Consider the following 26769-nt stretch of genomic DNA (forward strand, 5'->3'; position numbering starts at 1 on the left):
CCTTGGCAAGGGGCGGCCATCTTGAATTTTCAAAAAAAAGCACCTTTAGTAACGGATACAAACGAAAACTTGTCCTAGGGATTTTTATCGATCTTTTTGAAACTTCTCGGGCATCAATGGTAAGCTACTGTAGACAAAATGATGGAATTATAAGTTGTAGAATTTGAAACGCGTGCGCGTGGCGAATTCGCAACCGTCGCCGTTTTAGCTAGCTCGCACATATTTTATCGGAATGTCCTGTAACTGAAATATGCGATACCCTGGCCCACACTGAACAAAATGATGTCACATACGACAAAATTGATAAAGGAATGTGGCCGTGGTAGACAAAAAACGATCGCAAAAAAAAGTGCTGACTCGGCAAAAAAAGTTTTTTTCGGATTTTATTTTGAAAAATCGGCTAACGAAACCCAGATAACTTTGTCGGGTATATCCAAAGAAAGTTTTGAAATCATTATGTGATGGCGACACGACCTACGGTTTGGCGGCCATTTTGTGCCAAAATCTGCCATTTTGCGTTTTTCGCGTTTTTACACAATATGGAAAAATGAACTTTTTTTCGAGCGATTTTCATGAAATTTGACGCGCATGTCCCTAGCATAAGTCTACAATCACCTCTGGAGTTTCGTCGACCTTTGACCTCGGGAAAAGGCGGCCATCTTGAATTTTCTATAAAAAACACATTTACCACCAGATTCAAACGTAAACTTGTCTTTGGAATTTTCATCGATTGTCTCGAAACATTTTGGGCATCAATGGCAAGCTACTGTGGAAAAAATGTTGGAATTAGAAGTTGTAGATTTTGAACGGCGTGCGCGTGGCGAGCTAGCAAAGTGGCGCACTGTTATAACTCCCATGCATTTCAATACAATACAGTGAAAATTGAATGCATGCATAAATGCCTGAAACTGAATACATTGAAAAACACTGGATATGGACATATAAGGAATGTGGGCGTGGTTAGCATAAAACCACTGTTGCTAAGGACAACAAAAATTTTACTTTTACCGATTTGTCCGAAACTGACGTCAATCTGTTCGTCCTCTCGAGGGGACCAAAACACAAAATGGTTGCTATGGAGATAAAATCAACAGAATAGCCGCCATTTTGGAAAAAGTGTTTTTTTTTTATCAACTTATGACATATAGCTCTCACCAATGGAGGAATGTGTTTTTCTGAGTCAGTTGATGATGCTGATCGCTATGCTAGCACTTTTAGCTATGTTAGCATAACTAGCATAGTTAGCATAATTAGCATATCAGGTAATGTGTTTTTCTGAGTCAGTTGATGATGCTAATCGCTATGCTAGCAATTTTAGCGACGTTAGCATAGCTAGCATAGTTAGCATAGTTAGCATTTTAGGTAATGTGCTTTTCTGAGTCAATTGATGATGCTGATCGCTATGCTAGCACTTTTAGCCACATTAGCATAGCTAGCATAGTTAGCATAATTAGCTTTTTAGGTCATGTGTTTTTCTGAGTCAGTTGATGATGCTGATCGCTATGCTAGCACTTTTAGCCACATTAGCGTAGCTAGCATAGTTAGCATAATTAGCATTTTAGATAATGTGTTTTTCTGAGTCAGTTGATGATGCTAATCGCTATGCTAGCAATTTTAGCGACGTTAGCATAGCTAGCATAGTTAGCATAGTTAGCATTTTAGGTAATGTGCTTTTCTGAGTCAATTGATGATGCTGATCGCTATGCTAGCACTTTTAGCCACATTAGCATAGCTAGCATAGTTAGCATAATTAGCTTTTTAGGTCATGTGTTTTTCTGAGTCAGTTGATGATGCTGATCGCAATGCTAGCACTTTTAGCCACATTAGCATAGTTAGCATTGTTAGCATAATTAGCAAATCCAGCCTTGACTAGCTTTTAATTTGCGGGCAGTGAGGGCGGTGAGGTCAGCGGTGGTGCGTAGAGTTGGGCGTGGAAGGCGGGTTGCGTCTGCGGGCCATACAACGCCGCTTGCGGCTTTAATTATTATTATTATTCTTCTTGTCCTCTAACGGCGTCTTTAAGCTTAATTTTGACCCCCGCCACATACCCGAAAACTCACCAAAATTGGCACACACCTGGGATAAATTGAAAATGAATTTTCGGCAAAGAGAACGTCACCCCCCCCACGATGATGACATCACGGCGAGCGTTCCCGTAAAAAAAATGAATGGGCCGAAAATCGCTTATGGGGCCAAAAAAAAATATTTCGAAATACAGTTTAGAAACCAAAACACGCGTGTTGGAGATATCCCAAAGAAGTTATGAAATCATTATAGGATGGCCACACGACCTACGGCTTGGCGGCCATTTTGTGGCGAACTCAGAGAAATGGCGATTTTCGTGTTTTTTCACAATATGGGAAAACGACACTTTTGTTCAAGCGATTTTCACGAAATTGCATACACATGCCAAAAACACGATTCTACAACTACCAAAGAAGTTTCGTTGACCTTTGACCTTGGCAAGGGGCGGCCATCTTGGATTTTCAAAAAAAAGCACCTTTAGTAACAGATACAAACGAAAACTCGTCCTAGGGATTTTTATCGATCTTTTTGAAACTTCTCGGGCATCAATGGCAAGCTACTGTGGACAAAATGTTGGAATTAGAAGTTGTAGAATTTGAAACGCGTGCGCGTGGCGAATTCGCAACCGTCGCCATTTTAGCTAGCTCGCACATATTTTATCGGAATAGCCTGAAACTGAAATATGCGATACCCTAGCCCACACTGAACAAAACGATGTCACATACGACAAAATCGATAAAGGAATGTGGCCGTGGTAAACAAAAAACGATCGCAAAAAAAAGTGCTGACTCGGCAAAAAAAAATTTTTTCGGATTTTATTTTTAAGAATCGGCTAACGAAACCCAGACAAATTTGTCGGGTATATCCAAAGAAAGTTTTGAAATCATTACGTGATGGCGACACGACCGATGGTTTGGCGGCCATTTTGTGCCAAAATCTGCCATTTTGAGTTTTTCGCGTTTTTACACAATATGGAAAAATGAACTTTTTTTCGAGCGATTTTCACGAAATTTGACGCGCATGTCCCTAGCGTAAGTCTACAATCACCTCTGGAGTTTCGTCGACCTTTGACCTCGGGAAAAGGCGGCCATCTTGAATTTTCTATAAAAAACACCTTTACCACCAGATTCAAACGTAAACTTGTCGTTGGAATTTTCATCGATTGTCTCGAAACTTTTTGGGCATCAATGGCAAGCTACTGTGGAAAAAATGATGGAATTAGAAGTTGTAGATTTTGAACGGCGTGCGCGTGGCAAGCTAGCAAAGTGGCGCACTGTTATAACTCCCATGCATTTCAATACTAAACAGTGAAAATTGAATGCATGCATTAATGCCTGAAACTGAATACATTGAAAAACACTGGATATGGACATATAAGGAATGTGGGCGTGGTTAGCATAAAACCACTGTTGCTAAGGACGACAAAAAGTCTACTTTTACCGATTTGTCCAAAACTGACGTCAATCTGTTCGTCTTCTCAAGGGGACCAAAACATAAAATGGTTGCTATGGAGATAAAATAAACAAAAAAGCCGCCATTTTGGAAAAAGAGGGTTTTTTAGCATTTTATGACATATAACTCTCACCAATGGAGGAATGTGTTTTTTTGAGTCAGTTGATGATGCTGATCGCTATGCTAGCAATTTTAGCCACATTAGCATAGCTAGCATAGTTAGCATAATTAGCATTTTAGGAAATGTGTTTTTCTGAGTCAGTTGAGGATGCTGATCGCTTTGCTAGCACTTTTAGCTATGTTAGCATAGCTAGCATAGTTAGCATAATTAGCATTTTAGGTAATGTGTTTTTCTGAGTCAGTTTATGATGCTGATCGCTATGCTAGCACTTTTAGCCACATTAGCATAGCTAGCATAGTTAACATAATTAGCCTTTTAGGTAATGTGTTTTTCTGAGTCAGTTGATGATGCTGATCGCTATGCTAGCACTTTTAGCCACATTAGCATAGCTAGCATAGTTAGCATAATTAGCATTTTAGGTAATGTGTTTTTCTGAGTCAGTTGATGATGCTGATCGCTATGCTAGCACTATTAGCCACATTAGCATAGCTAGCATAGTTAGCATAATTAGCATTTTAGGTAATGTGTTTTTCTGAGTCAGTTGATGATGCTGACCGCTATGCTAGCACTTTTAGCCACATTAGCATAGCTAGCATAGTTAGCATAATTAGCATTTTAAGTAATGTGTTTTTCTGAGTCAGTTGATGATGCTGATCGCTATGCTAGCACTATTAGCCACATTAGCATAGCTAGCATAGTTAGCATAATTAGCATTTTAGGTAATGTGTTTTTCTGAGTCAGTTGATGATGCTGATCGCTATGCTAGCACTATTAGCCACATTAGCATAGCTAACATAGTTAGCATAATTAGCATATGCAGTTTTGACTAGCCTTCATCAAAAGTGGGCGGTGAGGGCGGTGAGGGCGGTGGTGCGTAGAGTTGGGCGTGGAAGGCGTGGAAGGCGGGTTGCGTCTGCGGGCCATACAACGCCGCTTGCGGCTTTAATTATTATTATTCTTCCCGTTTCTAACGGATCCGTAGATCACAAATTTGACCCCCGCCACATACCCGAAAACTCACCAAAATTGGCACACACCTGGGATAAATTGAAAATGAATTTTCTGCAATGAGAACGTAACCCACCCCACGACGATGACATCACGGCGAGCGTTCCCGTAAAAAAAATGAATGGGCCGAAAATCGCTTATGGGGCCAAAAAAATTTTTTTTGAAATAGAGTTACGAAACCAAAACACGCGTGTTGGAGATATCCCAAAGAAGTTATGAAATCATTATGGGATGGCCACACGACCTACGGCTTGGCGGCCATTTTGTGGCGAATTCAGAGAAATGGCGATTTTCGTGTTTTTTGACAATATGGGAAAACGATACTTTTGTTTAAGCGATTTTCACGAAATTGCACACACATGCCAAGACCATGTTTCTACAACTACCAAAGAAGTTTCATTGACCTTTGATCTTGGCAAGGGGCGGCCATCTTGAATTTTCAAAAAAAAGCACCTTTAGTAACTGATACAAACGAAAACTCGTCCTAGGGATTTTTATCGATCTTTTTGAAACTTCTCGGGCATCAATGGCAAGCTACTGTGGACAAAATGTTGGAATTAGAAGTTGTAGAATTTGAAACGCGTGCGCGTGGCGAATTCGCAACCGTCGCCATTTTAGCTAGCTCGCTCATATTATATCGGAATAGCCTAAAACTGAAATATGCGATACCCTGGCCCACACTGAACAAAACGATGTCACATACGACAAAATCGATAAAGGAATGTGGCCGTGGTAAACAAAAAACGATCGCAAAAAAAAGTGCTGACTCGGCAAAAAAAAATTTTTTCGGATTTTATTTTTAAGAATCGGCTAACGAAACCCAGATAACTTTGTCGGGTATATCCAAAGAAAGTTTTGAAATCATTACGTGATGGCCACACGACCTACGGTTTGGCGGCCATTTTGTGCCAAAATCTGCCATTTTGAGTTTTTCGCGTTTTTACACAATATGGAAAAAGGAACTTTTTTTTGAGCGATTTTCACGAAATTTGACTCGCATGTCCGTAGCATAAGTCTTCAATTACATCTGGAGTTTCGTCGACCTTTGACCTCGGGAAAAGGCGGCCATCTTGAATTTTCTATAAAAAACACCTTTACCATTGGATTCAAACGTAAACTTGTCGTTGGAATTTTTATCGATCGTCTCGAAACTTTTTAGGCATCAATGCCAAGCTACTGTGGAAAAAATGTTGGAATTAGAAGTTGTAGATTTTTAACGGCGTGCGTGTGTCAAGCTAGCAAAGTGGCGCACTGTTATAACTCCCATGTCTTTCAATACAATACAGTGAAAATTGAATGCATGCATTAATGCCTGAAACTGAATATATTGAAAAACACTGGATATGGACATATAAGGAATGTGGGCGTGGTTAGCATAAAACCACTGTTGCTAAGGACGACAAAAAGTTTACTTTTACCGATTTGTCCGAAACTGACGTCAATCTGTTCGTCTTCTCAAGGGGAACAAAACATAAAATGGTTGCTATGGAGATAAAATAAACAAAAAAGCCGCCATTTTGGAAAAAGTGGTTTTTTTATCAACTTATGGCATATAGCTCTCACCAATGGAGGAATGTGTTTTTCTGAGTCAGTTGATGATGCCGATCGCTATGCTAGCACTTTTAGCCACATTAGCATAGCTAGCATAGTTAGCATAATTAGCATTTTAGGCAATGTGTTTTTCTGAGTCAGTTGATGATGCTGATCGCAATGCTAGCACTTTTAGCCACATTAGCATAGCTAGCATAGTTAGCATAATTAGCATTTTTAGTAATGTGTTTTTCTGAGTAAGTTGATGATGCTGATCGCTATGGTAGCACTTTTAGCCACATTAGCATAGCTAGCATAGTTAGCATAATTAGCATTTTAGGTAATGTGTTTTTCTGAGTCAGTTGATGATGCTGATCGCTATGCTAGCACTTTTAGCCACATTAGCACAGCTAGCATAGTTAGCATAATTAGCATTTTAGGTAATGTGTTTTTCTGAGTCAGTTGATGATTCTGATCGCTATGCTAGCACTTTTAGCCACATTAGCATAGCTAGCATAGTTAGCATAATTAGAATTTTTAATAATCTGTTTTCCTGAGTCAGTTGATGATGCTGATCGCTATGCTAGCACTTTTAGCCACATAGCATAGCTAGCATAGTTAGCATAATTAGCATTTTAGGTAATATGTTTTTCTGAGTCAGCTGATGATGCTGATCGCTATGCTGGCACTTTTAGCCACATTAGCGTAGCTAGCATAGTTAGCATAATTAGCATTTTAGGGAATGTGTTTTTCTGAGTCAGTTGATGATGCTGATCGCTATGCTAGCACTTTTAGCTATGTTAGCATAACTAGCATAGTTAGCATTATAAGCATTTTAGGTAATGTGTTTTTCTGAGTCAGTTGATGATGCTGATCGCTATGCTAGCACTTTTAGCCACATTAGCATAGCTAGCATACTTAGCATTTTAGGTAATGTGTTTTTCTGAGTCAGTTGATGATGCTGATTGCTATGCTAGCACTTTTAGCCACATTAGCATAGCTAGCATAATTAGCATTTTAGGTAATGTGTTTTTCTGAGTCAGTTGATGATGCTGATCGCTATGCTAGCACTTTTAGCCACATTAGTATAGCTAGCATAGTTAGCATAATTAGCATTTTAGGTAATATGTTTTTCTGAGTCAGTTGATGATGCTGATCGCTATGCTAGCACTTTTAGCCACATAGCATAGCTAGCATAGTTAGCATAATTAGCATTTTAGGTAATATGTTTTCCTGAGTCAGTTGATGCTGAACGCAATGCTAGCACTTTAAGCCACATTAGCCTAGCTAGCATAGTAAGCATAACTAGCCTTTAAGGTAATGTTTTTTTCTGAGAGTTCACTATGCTAATTGCTATGCTAGCACTTTTAGCCACATTAGCATAGCTAGCATACTTAGCATAATTAGCATTTTTGGTAATGTGTTTTTCTGAGTTAATGATGCTGATTGCAATGCTAGCACTTTTAGTCACATTAGCATAGCCAGCATAGTTAGCATGTTTAACCTTTTGAGCATTGTCTTTGAGTCAGGTGATTATGCTGGTCGCAATGCTAGCACCTTTAGACCTAAGCATAGGTAGCATAATTATAATTTTGAGCAATGCGTTTTTGTGAGAAAGTTGATGATGCTGATCACAATACTAGCACTTTTATGACTTGCAACATCATCATCTGACTTAATGAATGATGAATTAAACCGGCCTCTCTGGAAGAAGCGACGCTCACAACATGCTGCCGCGCCATGCCCGATGATTAATTTGTTATGCAGCATCTCTGGTTCTTAAAAAAGACACTTGGGCTCCTGCTTTTAAGGCACAAAGTGACAGAGAGACACTCCTACTACGGTTCAGTCGATTGATCTGAATAAATAAATAAAACCCTTTATGGCAAGCAATGAAATGTTCTTTACATTTAATACATTTTATGAAATGTTTTAAAAAGCATCAGAAATCTTTCAGAAGACTTTTTGATGAGTAACTATCGGTGACGGGATAGTCTTCAGTCGCGGGGGGCAGGGGATGATTCTCCATACTGGCAGACTCAGCGTATTGGTTGGAGCCTCTGGTCCCAAATCCCAGCGATTACTGGGAACTTGGATGCCGGACATGTGAAGATTGAAATCATAACATTGCAGAATAACCTCTAGCTCAAAGCCTAACACGCTGCACTAAACTTAAGAGGCCTTGTTGACACATAAGTACTGTGCTGTTTGCACAGTAACTATGTAGGCCGTCAGCCTGTTTGGTTCAACCTATACCTGTGAATCAGTGTTTTCTGACATGAACTTTATCAAAAAACAAACACAGAATGCGCCTCACTAATGCACATCTGCTAGACTCGCTCACAGATGCAGTACAAGTTTAGTTTCATACAGATTACAATACACTGGTTAACAGCAATGAGATCCCAGAAGTTGTCAGTGAAACATGGCAGTGCCATGGTAAAGTGGAAATAAAATATAGAATAAATGTGTTCAATTTAAAAGTGTAACCATGACATGTAGCACTCCTAATTTAGTTAATAGCGCTGCACATTTGGCCATTACTTCAAAATGTGACAAGATTTAAACATATACAAGTTGATATTTCTTTATTGCATAATTGATAAACGTGGTGCAACAGACCGAAAACTTGACATCATCAAACTGGTCATTCAAACTTGTATGACTTGACTAAGTAGCTCTCAGTTTCAAAATGGACTGGTGACCCTGGGATGAAGCACAGTTTAACTGGAGCACAATCCTTGCAATTCCAGGAACAGCTACTGCCTCGTCATATCTGAAACTTAGGGAGAGAAAGTGTCATTTTGATACAATCATAATAAAAACCAATGGAGTAGAAAATAAGACATTCACATGATATAAATTTGATATTGCTCTGTTCAAACCCTAAACAATTCTTTATCAACATGTAATAATATTTAAAACTTTAAATTAATCTATTTAGGAAGTATACTTACTCTGATGTTTCATGTCATAGTCAAAGAATTTTCAAGGACACTGCAGGGAGTTGAACCCCGTCTGGCTGAAGCCAGAGTACCAACTACCAGTGCCTTTTGCTTTTTTGACTGAACATGGAAGCAAAACCTGTATTCCAACCAGCATGAGACTTCAAATGATCAAATACACTAGAAGTGCATGTTAATCTAATTGCTTTAAAAAGCCATTAGAAATTGAGTGTTTTTGTGTCACATGCTTGTTGAAACACAGTAAAAGAAACCGAACATTTCAAAAATGAACATGAACACATGCATTAAAAGAGAACAAAAAAATCAGAACTTACCTTTTAAAATACAAATGCCATTTAATATCAAAGAAAGCTATAAAAACTGTTTACCAGACAATTTACTACAATAGGTTTAGACCCCCCTCCCTCCAAATTTTCCACCAAATCCAACGACAAATCCCCACCCTACAATAAACACCAGGCTGTCTCCAGCAGAAAACTCCCCCCTCTAGGATGCACTGAATGAACAGAGGATCCCCTCGTGGTCACTGAAGTAAATTTGACTGACCACGGCCTTGACAGTAAATTTGGAAGTTTTGACATAGACATGATCTATGATAGTTTCCCCCCTCTCTGTTGTGGGAGAAGTGACATGCTGCCTGAAGCCTCTGTCCGTCATCAGATTAAAAATGGAAGAGGACTTCAGGATGTCTTCATTAAAATCTCCCATCACTACAACTGATTCACTTTGAGTTTCTAACCAAAGTACTAAATCCTGTAGGTGGGATCTAAACAGCACTACAGGATAGGAGGGGGGCCGATACACTACAGCTAACACTAAATTTAGAGCCAGACTCCTGTAAACAACACACTCCAAATTAAGGTCTGGCTTATCCAGAATTTGGTAGTCTCCTCCGTCCGTACAGTAGATCCCAACCCCACCATGTTGCTGGCTCTTCAGGCCAACTAATGCTGGGTTGGTTCCACTGTAGGAAAGCTGAAGCCGTCCATTTGGACAGCTTCTAAGGCAGAGCTAGGGGTCAGCCATGTCTCTGTCACAGCAATGCAGTGAGGCTGCAGCTGCTGTGTACAGTGGGCCAGATAGGAGACATGCCTGCACAATCCCTGAACATTCAGCAGAAAAACACTGAAAGAAGACTGGTCACATCTTTCATCACTCAGGAGGGGGGGCATCTTCTCCAGAGCAGCCTTCGCATGTTTATTGCAGTAAATCGCCTTTTCCTTAAAGTCCCTAATTATCAAACCCTCGATGGTCCTGACCCGACTCACAGCAACATACACCTGTCCAGCAGCAAAGATCTTATTGAAGGAGACCACAGCCTGGTCCACGGTCAGGCCTTGTACCTTGTGGACGGTACAAGCCCATGCCAGCTTGAGTGGGAACTGTCTCCTCATCCCCCCCTTTTGGCTCACCCGCTCTTCCTCGGGCTCTATAGCAGTGGAACCAGGTAAGTCGGCTTTGGCACATGTTCTCCGAGCTATTTTCCCAATTTCCTCGTCGTCAAATTTCACATAAACATATTTTGGAAACCCCCCCTCTGTGTAGGATTCAATGTGGGTGATTATGCCGCATGCCCCATTTACCAATCCATCTGTGATGTCTAAATTTTTGCATAGCATCACTCGAGCGTTGACTCCCAATAACAGCCTCTCTTCCAAACAGCTGTTCTTCACTTTTTTGTGATGCCCACTCATCAGTTGCAGTTTACCCGTCTCTTTACTCGGGATAAAGTCTTCTGCAACAATTTCACAATAATTTTCACATGTAATTTTGAGCTGCTCCAAGTTGTGTTGAAACACTTGGGCATTGGTGGGGAAAATGTGCAAAGCCGTGCTGTCCTCTCCTGTTTCACACTGCTTCAGCATTTGCACGTCACTGGGCAACAATTTGGTGTCTTTTGTACGCGTCCTAAGCCTGTTTAACATCTGTGCAAATGCTTGGTCTTTCTGTCGGACGATCTCTGTCAGTTCAACCACTTTGAAGCACATGGACCACAAATTTAGCTCAGATTTTTCTGCATAAAGTGGTTTCCCTCTAACGGGAGGCAACTGATAGAAATCTCCAACAGCGATAATTGACACTTTTCCAAATGGGGAAAAGTCACCCGTTTGTTTAATTTGTCGCAGTCTGCCGTGGATGTAGATCAATAGTCTGTGGTCCACCATGGAAATCTCGTCAATGATCAAAATCTGCAAATCGTGGTACTTAACGCGCATAGAATTAAGTTTCTCCTCGCCCAAAGGAGAGTACGGCAGACGGAATTCTGTACCGATTCCAAATGTAGTGTGAATGGTTGCTGCCTTCAGACTGTAGGCAGCAATCCCTGTGGGGGCGGTCAGCAGAACCGACACGGCGTCCGGCTGGAGACACAGAGGTGACAGCAACCTCGTAGCCTCGTACTGGATCGCTCTGATCAGGTGGCTCTTTCCAGTCCCTGCACCGCCTGTAACAAACATGTGCAGAGGATCTGGATTCTGACCTGAGACCTTCTGTAAACACCACTCTCTGACATGTAGGAAGGTGGAGAGCTGCAGCTCATTCAGAGAGCTGATGAGCAACAGCCCCTCCTCCCTACTGAGACCGGGACTCTTCTCCAGTCGAGCAGCTTCTCCACGGAGGACATCCAGATCTGGAATGTCCTCCTGATGTTCACCCTCTGTCCCTCTCTCTACCAGCTGCTCTCGCTGCTCCATCTCACTCTCCCGCTGCTCCAACTGGGCCCCGGGGACCAAAATGTCCCATGCAGCCTCCAAAAACTCTGCATCCGACAGCTCAGCCTGGGCCAGCTCTAACGCATCAGCCTCAAGCTCGAACTTCTCCCGGTTCCGATCGACAACACTTTCAACAGTGTGTTCACCGCTACGAAGACGCACTGTACCATTCTTATAATAATCCTGATAGAATTTGAAATCCTGCGGTTTCAGGTCGTCGTCCGTGCGATACGGGAGGAATAATTGGAGAATACTCAAATGAAACCGCTCCGGATTTTTGTGCTCGGAGAAGCGCGCATAACGGACGACTGCAGGTTTGGTGCGTGTGCGTTTCACGACCAGACCACAATTATTTTGGAGCTCTATCGCATTTTTGGAGCTTTCGTTTTTTGACAATAGCCGATATTCGGACGCGAAAGTAGCGATGCACAGGTCGTCAAATTCCTGATCGTGTGGCCTATTTTTGTACCGGTCCACGATGTTTAGCATCCACTGGGACCCAGACTCGTCTTGCTGCTGCAGAACAGCAAGCGGTTTGCTCATCCTAATGATGTTGTCCCCGGTTGGAATGAACACAACTTTTCTGGAGCATTCTTTTAGGTGCATATTAGCCAATCTATACACTGCTTCTTGAGCCGACACATGCCGATTATGTAAATATACGGTGCCTAATTTCTTCAGCGTCTCTTTTGCACTGGTGTTTCCCTTTTCCGCTTCTTTTTGGGTGTTTCGCAACAACAGGCCAATTTCGCGCTCTTCTTTTGAAATGTACGAGATGATGTACACGACGCAAGCGAACGCATCAACGATGTACTGAATGTCCATGTTTGCATTCCAACATTTTAACAGGGACTTGTTGTAGGGGTTGATCCAGATTTCATTTTTGTTTCTTTTTAGGACGACCTGGCTTCTCCGATGGCAGGCCCTGAACAGTTTCTCGTATATTTCCTGGTCAATTTGGAAATACTCAAAGATCTGCTCCAGGGTTTCGAATTCTGATTTGTCGTCATTAACAACGCGGTTAATTTCGGTCAAAAAGTCAAATGCCTCCGCAGCAATCTGCTTCTTCATGTCAATCTTCCAGCAGATGCATTCTAATTTGGATACTTCGCCGGCTTTGACGTTCGGGTCGGTACATTTGGGGCATTTCACAATCTTTTCATCTTCGATAACAAATGTGCGGCCGGATGCTGTTTTTGGAAAGTTGAAGCGACATTTGGTCCCCCCCTTCTTACATGACTTGGTGTGGTTCCTAGAGTGCTGCTGGACAGCCAGAACAATTTCTTTCAACACCTCATCATCATCAGGAATCTCGCAGGTGACATATCTATCTATGAACGCTGCGACCTCCTCTTCCGACTCTTTCCCTATCCGTGGAGCCCCCTCAATCCAAAACAAAACGTGCACGTGAGGGGACCCACGCTGCTGGAACTCAATCCTATAAAAGAAATCCACAATTTTCCCTATAGGATTAGCCGGAGACATCAGGACCACCCTCAGGAAACAGTGCCAGCGGAAGTCAAACATGCGTGCCGCGGTGACGCTGTTCCTGCGCAACAATTCACATCTTTCAGCCCAATCCAACTGGTCAGCTGTCTGGGTTCTCCCCTCCTGTCTTAACACAGTGTCGAGGAGATTTTTCCAACGCATGTCGGCTGCAGAGAACGAACAGAACCACGTTGGAATACCCAGCTGACGAACACAGGCCAACAGGTCCTTCTGTGTTGCCTGCCAGAATGCCGGAGTGCCTCGAATAGGCCGGAGGAAACAAAAGCCCTGATCTGCTTCCAGCAGCTTCTTCAGGGTTTTCTCAGAACGTGCATCGGCACTTACACCTTCAGATGCACTTCCTGATTTTTCTTTTCTGAGAGCCACAGACACACTTGAAACAACCTTCTCCACCTCCGACATGTACTGTGCAAAAAAGATGTACTCGACGTTCTGTGCAAACCTACCGTCAGCATGGAGGATCCTGTTGTTGAAATAACGCGAGAGAGTTAATTTGAACCTTCTGTTTTCATGGTAAACGTTTTTACCATCGGGAAAGATGACAGGAAAACATTTAGCTTCATTTTCGCGATTAGTCAATAATCGGACCGGATTATTTCCTTCCGCCGGGGCCAAATTCAAAATATCCTCAAAATACTGATCCAGGACTTCTTGGCCGATGTCCACTGGGAACAGAGCAGAATCTTGGAACATGCAGTGATTCTGTCTGTCATGGAGAAGCTCATCTTCTCCATCATCGGCCTCATCCTCTTTTTTGTCCGTCTGCTTTTCTGGTTCGTTTCGATTTTCTTCTTCCAATTCTTCTTTACAAAAGTCATTGAGCCAAGCTTCATTAAAGTCTATGTCTTTGTAATACTTATTGTTGCGTTTCAAATATTGCAAGGCTCGCCTAATGTGCATGGTATCCACAAACTGATACTCATAATGACCTTTGTAAGTCAGTTTACGCTTTAATTTGACGCGCAACAGAGACCCTTCCATGTCAGACCGAGGCAGCACATTGGTCGTTTGCACCAAGTTGGCAGGAACACACGTGATTGGGCCGTGAACACCATTCTGCCCACCTTTAGGCAGAGCAAGCATCTTCATGAAAGGTATATGCAGTGCAATCAGATGCTGCTCCAAGCTATTTAAACAAGCCAACTCAGGTGGGACAGGACACACCTCCAAGTTGTTTCCGACCCACTCAGGCGGGGTCAGACCCCTCTTTAACTTGGAGTCGCAGCAGTGGCAAATCCACAGAGCGCTCCTCGCTGTCCCTATAAACAAACAGGGGCTCTCACAGTCCATGTTGCAGCGGTGCAGATAGTCCTCACTAATGCACACATCTGCAATCTCTGCCATCTTCAAAGATTTGCTGTATGTCTCCCTGACACACAGCAAAACCTGGTGATGGAACAGAAGTCTGTTGCACACACAGCAAACAAACTCTGGACCTTTTTCTACCTTTTTTAGGAAGTCCTGCATGACTTCCTGAAAACTCTCCGCTTTCTGTTTATTCAACTGCCTCTTCCGTTGAACATTACTTATAACACTTTCCCTGAACGCAGGGTTTTCTCTGTATCGCTTTTTGTTAGTAGTCCTTAATTTAAGTTTTTGCGTTTGATCTTTTTTATATTTGCCAATGCTCTGAGCTTTCACCCTGGTCCTGTGTGCCGAATCTCTCCTATATTTCTGGATGCTCTGAGTTTTCACCATGGTCCTGTGTGCCGAATCTCTCCTATATTTCTGGATGCTCTGAGTTTTCACCATGGTCCTGTGTGCCGAATCTCTCCTATATTTCTGGATGCTCTGAGATTTCACCATGGTCCTGTGTGCTACATCATCTTTATACTTTTGTACACTAAGACTTTTCTTCATGGTCCTGTGAGCGGAATCTTCTCTATATTTTGTTTTCCTTTGGATTTTAATTTTCTCCATTACATTAACATATTTGGTTTTTGATTTAGACTTTAACATTTCTCTATAATCCTCATTTTCTACATATCTTATTTGTCGTCCTATCCTACTTATCAAGTTGAGTTTCCGTCGATAACTTGCATCTGTGAAGTATTTTTTTTGAATGGCATGCTTTAATCGTTCTCTCTCATATTCTGAGTAAATTTTTCCTTTACACTTTTTCTTAGTTTGTTGCTTTTTTTGGGACATAAAGTATTTAGAAGTAAAATTTCTACATTTGCTCTGGTTATCAATTATTGAATTAGTCTTTGTGCCTATTGAATTAATGTCACCTTTTTCATGTGAACGCATGCGATATGTTTTTGGTTGTCTGTTGGCAGAGGGACAACAACCAGCACAGCGGTCCTGTTGTGGATCTTTAACGCAGACAACAGTCTCAAAATGTGTTCCACCACAGTTTTCTATATAAATGGCGTTTTCAGATAATTGTTGACCGCTGCTCTGGTGCCGAAGCCACCTGCCATCAAACAATACAAAAACATTTACTCCTAATAAATCAGCCGTTGCTTGAATTTCGACGTCTGTGGCCCAAACACTAACAAACCGCATCCTAGATTTGGTTATGTACTCAGCCACAGAAGAGTACTCACACCCAATTACCCAGCTGTACAGATCGGGGTTCGTTTCTAATTGTTTAACGATGGCTAAGCGTATTTTTCTGTGGCTGTTTTGGGATCCGCTCACAGCCTGAGAGATGGCCCTAAAGTAACAATTTCCATCTCCAATAATTTTTTCGTTGGTGCAGGGGGGCCCTAACAAACCAATGGGAGGAGCAGGTGGGGCATTAAAATTTTGGAACTCAATATTTAACATTGAGCACAGAGCCTGGCAGACATCCTGATTTAAAGGGTTAAAATAGAAAATTTCCTGCTCAGGCTCACTAAAAATTACTTCCTGTTCCTCCACAGCAACATCATCTAATTTCACTTTCTTTAGGTTTTCACTTGAAGGGCCTCCAAAATCAATTTTTGAATCTATTTTTCGTTTTGTCGCTGTCTTTTGGGGTTCTACATTGACATCTAACGAAGTGTCATGGAAGAGGCTCTCTTTGCAGTGGTTCAGGGAGTTACTTTCTGCAGGACTTCCTAAGAAAGGGCCAAAAATTTCTGAAGCCGAAAAAACAACAACACCAACTATTTCAAACTCTGTGAGGACAATGCCCTCGACTGACCTCTGCAGGTAGTCGTGAACTTCATCCACAGAGTCAAAAAACAAAACTACGCTGGATCCATCAGGGACCCTCATCCCTTCAGGACTGCGAGAATGGGAGTCTACAATAGCCCAGCGTCCATTCTCAGCAATGACGGCACAAGTGTTCTCACACAGTGTCAGCAGACACGTGTTGTACTTTGACGTCATCCTAGCCAACCCCTCCCTCAGGGGAACCAACACACCCACATCAACAAACTCACCCGAATTAATTTTAGCATCCCCACTAACAACTTCCCCAAAATCACACGTTAACTCCACCCCATCTACCACTACTTGATCTGGAAGATCAGTCACTCTCAGAAAACCTGCAGAGTCAGTGATTTTGTTCTGTCTCTGCAGGTCCGAGTAAACCTGATCTCCAGCAAGCAGCACAGAATCCAACTCACAGCTGTCCCACTGAAACACACTTTTAACACTGTGCTTGGCAGCAGCCACCAAAGAGATGGCCATGCACTGCCGCCCACTGTTGCTCCCAAACAGCTCACTGCCCTGGTGAAACGATCCTCTGATGCTGGGGAACTTTAACGTACCAGCAGCAGGAACAGGACCAGGCTCCTGGACCTCAGAGGTTACCAGCTCATCATCCGAGGAGCCAAACGTTACACCAACCTCCATGTCAACTGAACTAGAGTCTGACACAACCTCAACACTAGAACTGGCAGGAGCAGGAACCACTTCACTCAAGTTTTCAGAGGAACCAAACAGGATTACAGGGTCTGAACTTGGCTGAACCACACAGCAGATGCAGGAAGGAGAACAGCTCTTACCTTTGCTGCTCTTCTTACCTCCTGCAGCAGGCTGTCCACGCTGCTGCTGGTCCTTTAGAAAAAAAAAGAAAAGAAAGACATTACTTTAAAAGGATACAAGGCTTAGGAAGCATTTTGATCATACTTGCCCAAGAATCATGTCTGCTACTAAAGGAGCACACAAACAAGCATGTCAAGCTTAAAATGACTATAAATAAATAAAGTTTCACTCCTAAAGACAATATTGAGCCTTTTTCTTTTCGTCTCTCACCTGGTCCACAGGCCGCTCCACCGTCACGTCCTTGGTAGGAGACCTAGGTGTCACCCCCACACGGTCCTGCATACAAACATGAAATGTATTTAATGTCGCACTTTTAACATAAACTTAGGTGCTGCAGCATTCTGACTAAATGAAACTACAAAGTCATTATACCTGGGCCGGAACCCTCTCCTTCCTGGCACGCCTGGCAGGTGAAGGCCGGGGTTTCACCTCCACGTGCTCGGGGACATCCGCCTTAGTGAAAAGAACACAAAAATACACACCATTATATGTGTTTAACAAAGAACATCTCACTATAAAAATCTATTTTGACCTCTACAACACATAACACTGAAATGTGTCCTCTTCTTACCTGGGGCCGGGGGGCAGCCCTCTGGGATGCAGCCACAGCCCTCCGGCGACGTCTAGCACGAGACGTCTGAGGAATAATGACAAACACCAGAAAAAAGGTATTTAGGAGCAGTTTTAAAGCTATTCTGAACTCTGAGCATCAAGACAAAACAGTTACCTTGTTCCCGGCGGGAACAGGCGCAGCAGCTCCAGCACAGTCCAGATCTGACGGGTAAAATTTGTCCATCAGATCCAGAATAGCAGGGCTGAAGCGCACGGGCGACACCGGGAGAGGAGCGGCCTGTGGAATAGAAAACACAGAAATGTTATCATGTGTACACAACACACACACTGCAGTTTTATTTTTCCTGCAACTCACCTGCTCCAATCCCCGCCCGTGCCAGGATGCCAGAGGAGAGCGGTCTGCACCTGAAGGACTGGCTTTCTGTAGAGAGTGAGAAAGAAAGAGAAAACTATTTAGACACTCGAACTAGCCTCTTCCATGGACCACAGACCTGCTCTGCACACGCCACTTCTGGTCTGGCTTTCAGGAAGCTGGATTCACCTTGAACACATGGACAAGTTTAAAACAGGAAAAATCCTTTCATTTGTATGAAATGAGCTGACGCTTACCTTTGCCTTCCCTACCTTGCAAGCCCACTCAAAAGGGTTGGTTGGAGGAGGGGACACAGGGTGCTCCCTCACAACCACCTTAGGAGTGACTCGCCGCACGGCAGGCCGGGGCGACGCAGGAGGAGGCGCCTGGACCTCTGGCTCCACCAGCTGCAGAGCAGAGTAGTTCCACAGCAGGGAAGCCAGAAGGACCATCCCTCCATCGTCACTCAGGTGGACCTGAGAGACACAAAAAAACAAGAAAACCCCACGAGATTTGATATGAGACTTATTGTACTGAGAAAAGCTGTCTGCATCAAAAACAACCAGAACCATCAACCTACCCCATCGCGGGCCCACAGCTCCAAGCGGTCCAAGCTGAAGTGCTCAGCAACAGACAGGTACTTAATGCCTGCACAGGAATGAAAGTTAGTGAACTGTTCCCCCAGACAATCATCTACATGACAACCAACAAGGACATGATGTTATACCCATCTGCGCCGCCACTCGGTTGAAGTCCTGGCGGAGGAACGTCTGCAGGTCTGGGGCCACAGTCAGGCGAGGCGGGAAGTCCAGGACGAAGAGCTGGTAAAACAATCCCACAAACACACAAACCAGCTTCAGTAATTACACTTTCTGCTGCTGCATCCCCCTCTGCTTCTCTACATCGTGCAACGATTAAAACACACTTACCTTGGACCACTTGGACTGGAGCAGAGTCAGGAGCCGCCTGAAGTCCACAGCTGCCTCGGGGAGCGTCCGGCTGGCCGTCAGGTTGTTGCTGGGGGCGAGAAGACACACAAGATCGGGGGTACGTGGAATGTTTGCGTGCCTTACCTCTTTGTACAGCTCGGCTGCACTGGCGCCAGGGGTGGACATGAACCCGAAGGTCATGCCCCCACCCCCAGGCATCCGGACGATCCCGTCCACCAGGGCGCGAAGGTGGGAGTCTCCTACCACCAGGACGAACTGGAACACATGCAGTTGTTGTCATAGCCATAACTTACACTGGGTAACAGTCAGTCACAGGTACGTTACCTTCTCCCCGGGAGACTCTGGCGGCACAAGGCACTTGTGGCTCTTCCCGGTGGCAGAAGACACTGGCCATCTTCGCACGGGGTGCCTAAACCCAGTGCCGGAGCCTGGGAAATACAACACGTTAGGGTGTATTCTCTTTTTAGCCAACAGCACATGCACATGCATCAATTCATAAAAGATTAGGGAGCAGAATAAAACTGATGCAATAATGGAGTGAGAGAAAAAAATCTCAGTTACTTACGTGAACTCGGAGCACTCGGGCTTGGATGGCCAGTCGGTCCCAGGTCCATGGGCGCGAAGTTCCTGGCACGGGCTCTGCGGTGGTCCTTGCCCCGTGGCATCTACCCAAAGATCATAAACACACAAAAACACACAAAAAACTTTTAGCACAACCAGTACTTTTATAATATAAGATCATTTTGTCCAATATACATTAAAACTAATTTTCCTTGACAATATAAATAATAGCAGTACGTTTAAAAAGCATTGTATGTTACTTTCAGAATAAACTTTAGAAAAAGATTTACAGCAAGCAAAATAGTTGCCACTGTTGATGAGCAGTAATCTTTTATTCAGTATTTCTATTAATCTATTCCAAAACACAGAATGAAATAGTGTGCTATACATCTTTTTTGTTATAAAAAACAGATCTTAAAGAAAATATAACTCTTTGCTGAGCACTGCAGCAGCAGAAGCAGGACATGCTAAAATTCACATGGACAGTCAGCCCAGAAATAAGATAAATCTGGCCAAGCAGCAGGAAATGACCAAAACGACAATAAAAAATAAAAACAAAAATCAGCCAGGTGCATTAACAGGCCTCTTTCATGTCAGGAAAACTGATTTAGTGCAGCAACCAGCATGTTCAAAATGTTTGCAGCAGAAAAACCCGTCTGACTTCTGACTGTGCAGCTGCAAGTTACATTTATTACAATTAAGATTTTTATCTGAACTATCATTTCATTTAAAAAAAATGTTGAAATACTAGAAAGCATTTTTTTCCAGAGGTTTTTTTTCCCTTTGGAGAAAAGCACGCCTGTTTTTAATAAGATACCCTTTGAAAAGTAACATTAATAGTTCAAAATTGCTTCTTCTGCTACATATATGAAGTCTATTTTGGTGAGCCATCAGTTCTTTATTCATTACTTCTATTAATATTTTCCAAAACACTTCTACAGAATGAAATAATGTGTTTTAAATCTTTTTTGTTTTAACAAACAGATCTTAAAGAAAATCTAACTTTTTACCAATATTTTCCTCCAGAGGATGCACAGATCACAAACAGGACTTTAATTTAGCATCAAGTCAGCAGATAAACTTTACAGTTTCAGGAGATCCTCAGCGATAAATCCAAAGATCTGACTAAATTCAACTTCATCATTTGGCTGAGGTTACACAATCTCACAAACTTGCATCAAAACAACATGCAGCTCCATGAGTGATCAGTACTTTCATTTAGAAGAAACCAGCTGCACCAGCAAGCCCAAACCATCCATAGGTAAATTCACACTAAAAATCACAGAATTCAAATTAAATCTACCAAATAGAATCAATCACAACATCCAGGAGTCAACAGTAACAGTCACTGCGAAGACAGTAACTAATACATAATAGCATCTACCTACATGCAAATGTAACCCAATGTGTGTCACATTTCAGGTAAAATGAACAAAAAAAAAAGAATCCTAGCAGGTTCTATTTGTAATGATCTTACAAATCCATGTGAACTTGGAACATTTTAAACACAAAATAAATACCCCAATTTAAAAATGTCATACGTTTTAAAAAAACTCTTAATGACTTAACAAAAGAACATTTATAATAAATGCTTTACCTCTTTGACAAAAGATTTAGAACATAGCTGAATTTTTTCATGTGCAGTTAGATTTTTTTTTTAAATGCAACTTTTGATGCAATTTAGAAGACATTTTTAGTTCTAAACTGAATGAAAGCAATACAATCAGCACTGAATTGAATAACAGTAAAATGTATATAAAATCACCAAGCAATAACACAATAAAATTAGACAATGCCACAGCAATAAAGCAGCAAACCGCATGAACAGATGAGTGAACACCGACCGACACCCCCCCCCACACACACACACACACCATTCCGGCAACATCAAACACACCAACTGTCCTCTGAAGTTAAAGCTAAAGCCCAGTCGAAGCTAAGCCACTAATAAATTACAAATGCAACACTCACAACAGCAAAAATATGAACCACGGGCATTTTGCTCTCAAAACTTTAGCTTTGGGTAATTCCATACAAAGCTAACACAAACTAGCTTGCTTCAGAAAAAACGTCCACTTGATTGATGTTAAGATAACTTCAACACGAGGCAAGGTCACTGATAAAAATCACAAATGCAACACTCATGTTCACAACAGCAGAAAAATAAATCAAGCATTTTACTCTCAAATACTTTCAAGTTTGGGTCTGGACTAGCTAGCTAACGCGCTAGCTAGCTAGCTTCAAAATGTTATCCTTTTGAAGTTAAGCTAACTTCAACACGAGGCAAAGTCACCGATATAATTACACAAATGCAACACTCATCTTCACAACAGCAGAAAAATAAACCAAGCATTTTACTCAAATACTTTTAAATTTGGGTCTTTCAGTGTTCTGGCTTGCTAACGCTAGTTAGCTAGCTTAAAACGGCAGTTAGCTAGCTTAAAACGGCAGTTAGCTAGCTTAAAACGGCAGTTAGCTAGCTTAAAACGGCAGTTAGCTAGCTTAAAACGGCAATGCTTTGAAGTTCGGCTAAACTTCGACACACAGCAAACAAAGTGACTACTAAAATGCAATACTCTTTTTTTACAACAGCAGAAATATAAAGCACAAGCATTTTACTCTCTAATACGTCTGAGATATTTATAAAACGCTTACCTTCTCGACGTAAAAAGTGGGCCGGGGCAACAAAATGGAGTCCTACAGAGACAGAGGAGAAGAAAAAACGGGGGGATGGGTGGAGAATAAAAACTCTGGGGGGAAAGATGGAGTTAAATCCTCTTTTGGTCGAAGTAACAGGCAGTAGAGATCCTTCTCTGGCGAAAATCAGCCGATCCTCTGGATACAGAAACCAAGGAAAACCTTTTCTCACAGAGCTCTGACAGACACGTCCGATCACTCAGAAGTCCCGTGGGAAAAGGGACGAATTCTCCACCGTTCCAGAAAGTTCTACCAGTTTGGACCAATCACAGACAGCCACACCCCAATTTTTTTACGTGATTGGATAGAAAACGGGCAAAACCATTTGTAGGAATTTTGCAATTACAAAATCATAATACTTTATTATTCACAACGTTTTAAGAACCGACTCAGCATTACTTACTGTTTGCAGAAAAAAAGAGTGAATCTGTAAATTACATCAGTGACAATGCTTTTATATAAAATAGTATCAGCATTTATTTAATTCCTTTCAAAATTTGTCTACAGCAGCTTCACAAAATGGCGGCTCCCGGGTGGAATAAAAACGTTTAATATATAATGTATTTTTTATAAATGACTCTTTTGTGACATTTCTAAGCAATACAAACTAATTTGACATAAAATACACCTTTGTGAATGGACAAGATGTTTTTTTAATCATACTTTGTTAGCAGAGAGCAGTTTTTTTATTGGTGATGACTTATGAGCATGTAGCACAACAGTTAAAATGTATTTACATTTTAACTGTCTGTATCAATGCCCCCCCCCCCCCCCTTAAAACCTGATTACTATTTTCAATTTAAATAAAAAAACACCTTTGTATTTAAAAATGATCATTATAGATTTTTTTTGGTTACATTTGTTCCCCTAAAATTTGGAAGCCTATTTTTTAAGTACAAAGCATCTTTATCTCATCAGAAAAAAGAAATACCCACCTGTCCACATTCAATGAGGTTTGAACTGCTCCATTTCTCCTTTAAAGACTGATGGTTTTCTTTAATTCTGGCCTAACATGATTTTTTTTAACATGTTCACACACAGAAAGTTGTTTGATTTCTTACAAAAAGTGAAAATTGTCACCACATCAGTATGTAAGCTAGATGAGCTTTTGTGAGTGTTACATGTCAATCATTGTAGGTTATGGGAAGCATTCAAGCATCTTCACTCAGTGAGAAAATGACAGAATACCACGTTGACTTGATTTATTCACATCACAAAGAACACAGGTTTCAGTGACAGATAACTGCTTTGCCATCCCGTCTCTGCTGACGCTCACAGCATCTCCTCATCAGCTCAGTCATCTCCTGCTCCACCTCCTTCTGAAGACCTTTGACCCGCCTCACTTCAGTTAGCTGTTGGAATCTGATCCTGTTCTTCACTTCACCTCTTCTCTTCTGGATGAGACGGATCATCTCAGTGAAGACCTCCCGACTCTCCTCCACCTGCTGTTGAAGCAGCTGTGAGATGAGACGGTGTTATGTTCTTCCACAGAGCAGAGAGAACAGATTGTGATCAGTGTGACAGAACATCCTCATCACCTCATCATGACTGGAGGAGCAGATGTTCTCCTGCAGGTTCTTGGAGGGTCCCACCAGCTTGTGTTTCTTCAATGCAGCTGCTTTCAAATGAGGCTGAAGGTGTTCCTCACAGGAAGGAGAAAGGCTGGTGAGACAGGACTTCAGGGCGTGTCGTATTTTCCAGTGCAGACGTCACAGGCCACATCTGCTCCGCATCTCTAAGCAGCTTGAAGTTCCTGTGACAACAGTGGCACATATTAGTCAGAAGTTTAAGACCCACGGGACAGTAGCCAACCTCACTGGACGATGGAAGAGGAACATTGATGACAAATTAAGGACACGGATAGTTGGAACTGTATCCAAAGAACCCAGAACAACCTCTAAAGACATCAAAAGTAAACTCCTAGATCAAAGTACATCAGTGTCAGATCGCACCATTCATGGTTCTTTCAGCCAGAGTGGACTTCATAGGAGACGACCAAGGAGGACACCACTGTTGAAAGGAAATCATACAAAAGCCAGACTGGAATTAGCAAAAATGCATGTTAACAAGGCACAAAGCTTCTGGGAAAATGTCCTTTGGACAGATGAGACCAAACTGGAGCTTTTTGGTAAGGCACATCAGCTCTATGTTGGTAGACTCAAAAATGAAGCACACAACCAAAAGAACACTGTCCTCCTGTGAAACATGGAGGAGGCTCAGTGTTTGTTTAAGAATTTTCTGATGGGACACTGCAGGATTTCCTTTTCTTTGTCAGAGGTCCTGGGAAACAGGCTGAGACATTGGTCTGAATTTTCTAAAAAGGTCTCAAAAAGTCTTCAATTGAACTAGAAGAAACTTCCAGGAACCCTGATGTAAACTCATTGAACAGATAAAATTCCTGCTCTGTTCTAAAGGGAGTTCTCTTTTCTACATCAGGTGATGGAAAGCAGAAGCTGCAGTGATGAAGACGCTGATGGACTCTTCATGCTCCTCCAAGGACCAGTTAGACAGAAGTCTGCACATCCTCACAATCACACACACAATCACACTGACATTTGTATTTACAAGGCTTTTTTGTTCAAAGTGGTTTCAGATTGTGTCAGTCATGAAAGTAAAAATCTTGTAAATAACTGTGTTGCAGAAATAAAAGTCTCTTCACACTGGAGAAATGAACAGGTGTTTTTCATGTCTGTTTTCACATATTAGCATAAGACCTAAAATAACATTGATTCTATGAGCTATTGTCAAATGAACTGTTATCTGAATGGAAGATTCATGCATTCATCTCTTCACTCAAGTTCTGGCCCTTCATTTTAAAAGCTTTGACTCAAAGACACATTCTTGTCAAATATGTGAAAACGTTCACTGCTGGACAGTAACACATAATGAAAAATGGGTTCATAAATTCAAACAAACTCTTCATACTTTCATACTAAGGAGCTACCATGTTTACAGTGCAACAACACAAGAAAAATGTGACCTGCTGAGGATGTTTAACCTAGAAAGTCAAGTTTATATCCAGCCATCCATATCCTTCACCAGTTTGATCCTTTGTGGGGACACCGAGCTGCAAGAGTCTGGCTACTGTTGGGCTAAGGCTACACCCTGGACTTCACTTATATCACATGCACATGCAATCAGACTTACAGGAAGAGAAGGGGGGGGTCAGGGGTATGAAGTGGCTGCTTAGCAAGAGGGGTCTGGTTAATGGTGGGTGGTGAGAGCACTGGTGGTGCCTACACCAGGTCAGCAGGGGCGGGTGGGGTGTAGAAGCAGGGAAGGAGGGGGGGGGGGTGCGTAGAACCAGGGAGCGAGGGCGGGTGGTGCGTAGACGTGGGAAGCGAGGGCGGGTGGGACGTAGAGGCGGGGGCTGGGAGCGAATGGTGCGTAGAGGTGGGCAGCGAGGGAAGGGGCGGTAGCGCCTGCGGGCCATACAACGCCGCTTGCGGCTTTAATTATTATTATTATTCTTCTTGTCTACTAACGGATCCGTTGAGCTCAAATTTGACCCCCGCCACATACCCGAAAACTCACCAAAATTGGCACACACCTGGGATAAATTGAAAATGAATTTTCGGCAAAGAGAACGCCACCCCCCCGAAGTCGATGACATCACGGCGAGCGATCCCGTAAAAAAAATGAATGGGCCGAAAATCGCTTATGGGGCCAAAAAAAAATATTTCGAAATACAGTTACGAAACCAAAACACGCGTGTTGGAGATATCCCAAAGAAGATTTTAAATCATTATGGGATGGCCACACGACCTACAGCTTGGCGGCCATTTTGTGGCGAACTCAGAGAAATGGCGATTTTCGTGTTTTTTGACAATATGGGAAAACGACACTTTTGTTTATGCGATTGTCACGAAATTGCACACACATGCCAAGACCCTGATTCTACAATAACCAAAGAAGTATCGTTGACCTTTGACCTTGGGAAGGGGCGGCCATCTTGAATTTTCATAAAAAAGCACCTTTAGTAACGTATACAAACGAAAACTCGTCCTAGGGATTTTTATCGATCTTTTTGAAACTTCTCAGGCATCAATGGCAAGCTACTGTGGACAAAATGTTGGAATTAGAAGTTGTAGAATTTGAAACGCGTGCGCGTGGCGAATTCGCAACCGTCGCCATTTTAGCTAGCTCGCACATATTTTATCGGAATAGCCTGAAACTGAAATATGCGATACCCTGGCCTACACTGAACAAAACGATGTCACATACGACAAGATCGATAAAGGAATGTGGGCGTGGTAAGCAAAAAACCATCGCAAAAAAATGTGCCGACTCGGCAAAAAAATTTTTTTTCGGATTTTATTTTTAAGAATCGGCTAAC

General features: G+C 42.3%; 2 protein-coding genes and 1 long non-coding RNA gene across 4 annotated transcripts in view; 1 reads left to right on the forward strand and 2 right to left on the reverse strand.

Annotated features, from left to right (window-relative positions):
- Positions 1 to 25602, forward strand: part of LOC144988858 (uncharacterized) — a 65995-nt gene extending 40393 nt beyond the window's left edge. The window contains exon 3 of the mRNA XM_078940003.1: positions 24870 to 25602. Within this exon, the coding sequence (XP_078796129.1) occupies positions 24870 to 24895 (26 nt within the window). The 3' untranslated portion in view covers positions 24896 to 25602. The remainder of the gene's footprint in view (positions 1 to 24869) is intronic.
- On the reverse strand, positions 9820 to 22660 carry LOC144988822 (uncharacterized). Of its 2 annotated transcripts, XM_078939839.1 has the most exons (13): positions 22392 to 22660; positions 19741 to 19840; positions 19500 to 19603; positions 19155 to 19430; positions 18953 to 19046; positions 18806 to 18873; positions 18483 to 18701; positions 18229 to 18294; positions 18028 to 18150; positions 17872 to 17937; positions 17673 to 17753; positions 17511 to 17576; positions 9820 to 17312 (listed from the first exon to the last, which is right to left on the reverse strand). In XM_078939839.1, the coding sequence occupies exons 2-13, from the start codon at positions 19838 to 19840 to the stop codon at positions 10047 to 10049; spliced, it is 8529 nt and encodes a 2842-aa protein (XP_078795965.1). In that variant the 5' UTR covers positions 22392 to 22660; the 3' UTR covers positions 9820 to 10046. The 2 variants fall into 2 exon arrangements, with proteins under 2 accessions (XP_078795965.1, XP_078795960.1); XM_078939834.1 differs by having other exon boundaries at positions 18028 to 18294.
- Positions 23621 to 24871, reverse strand: LOC105357319 (uncharacterized). The gene is made up of 3 exons (XR_013653004.1): positions 24386 to 24871; positions 23972 to 24186; positions 23621 to 23890 (listed from the first exon to the last, which is right to left on the reverse strand). It is a non-coding gene; the product is annotated as an uncharacterized LOC105357319 (long non-coding RNA).
- Positions 25603 to 26769: the final 1167 nt, after the last annotated feature.

The sequence above is a fragment of the Oryzias latipes genome, chromosome 2, assembly GCF_053564925.1.
Source record: "Oryzias latipes strain Hd-rR chromosome 2, Olatipes_Hd-rR_3.1".
Classification (NCBI taxonomy): Eukaryota; Metazoa; Chordata; class Actinopteri; order Beloniformes; family Adrianichthyidae; genus Oryzias; species Oryzias latipes.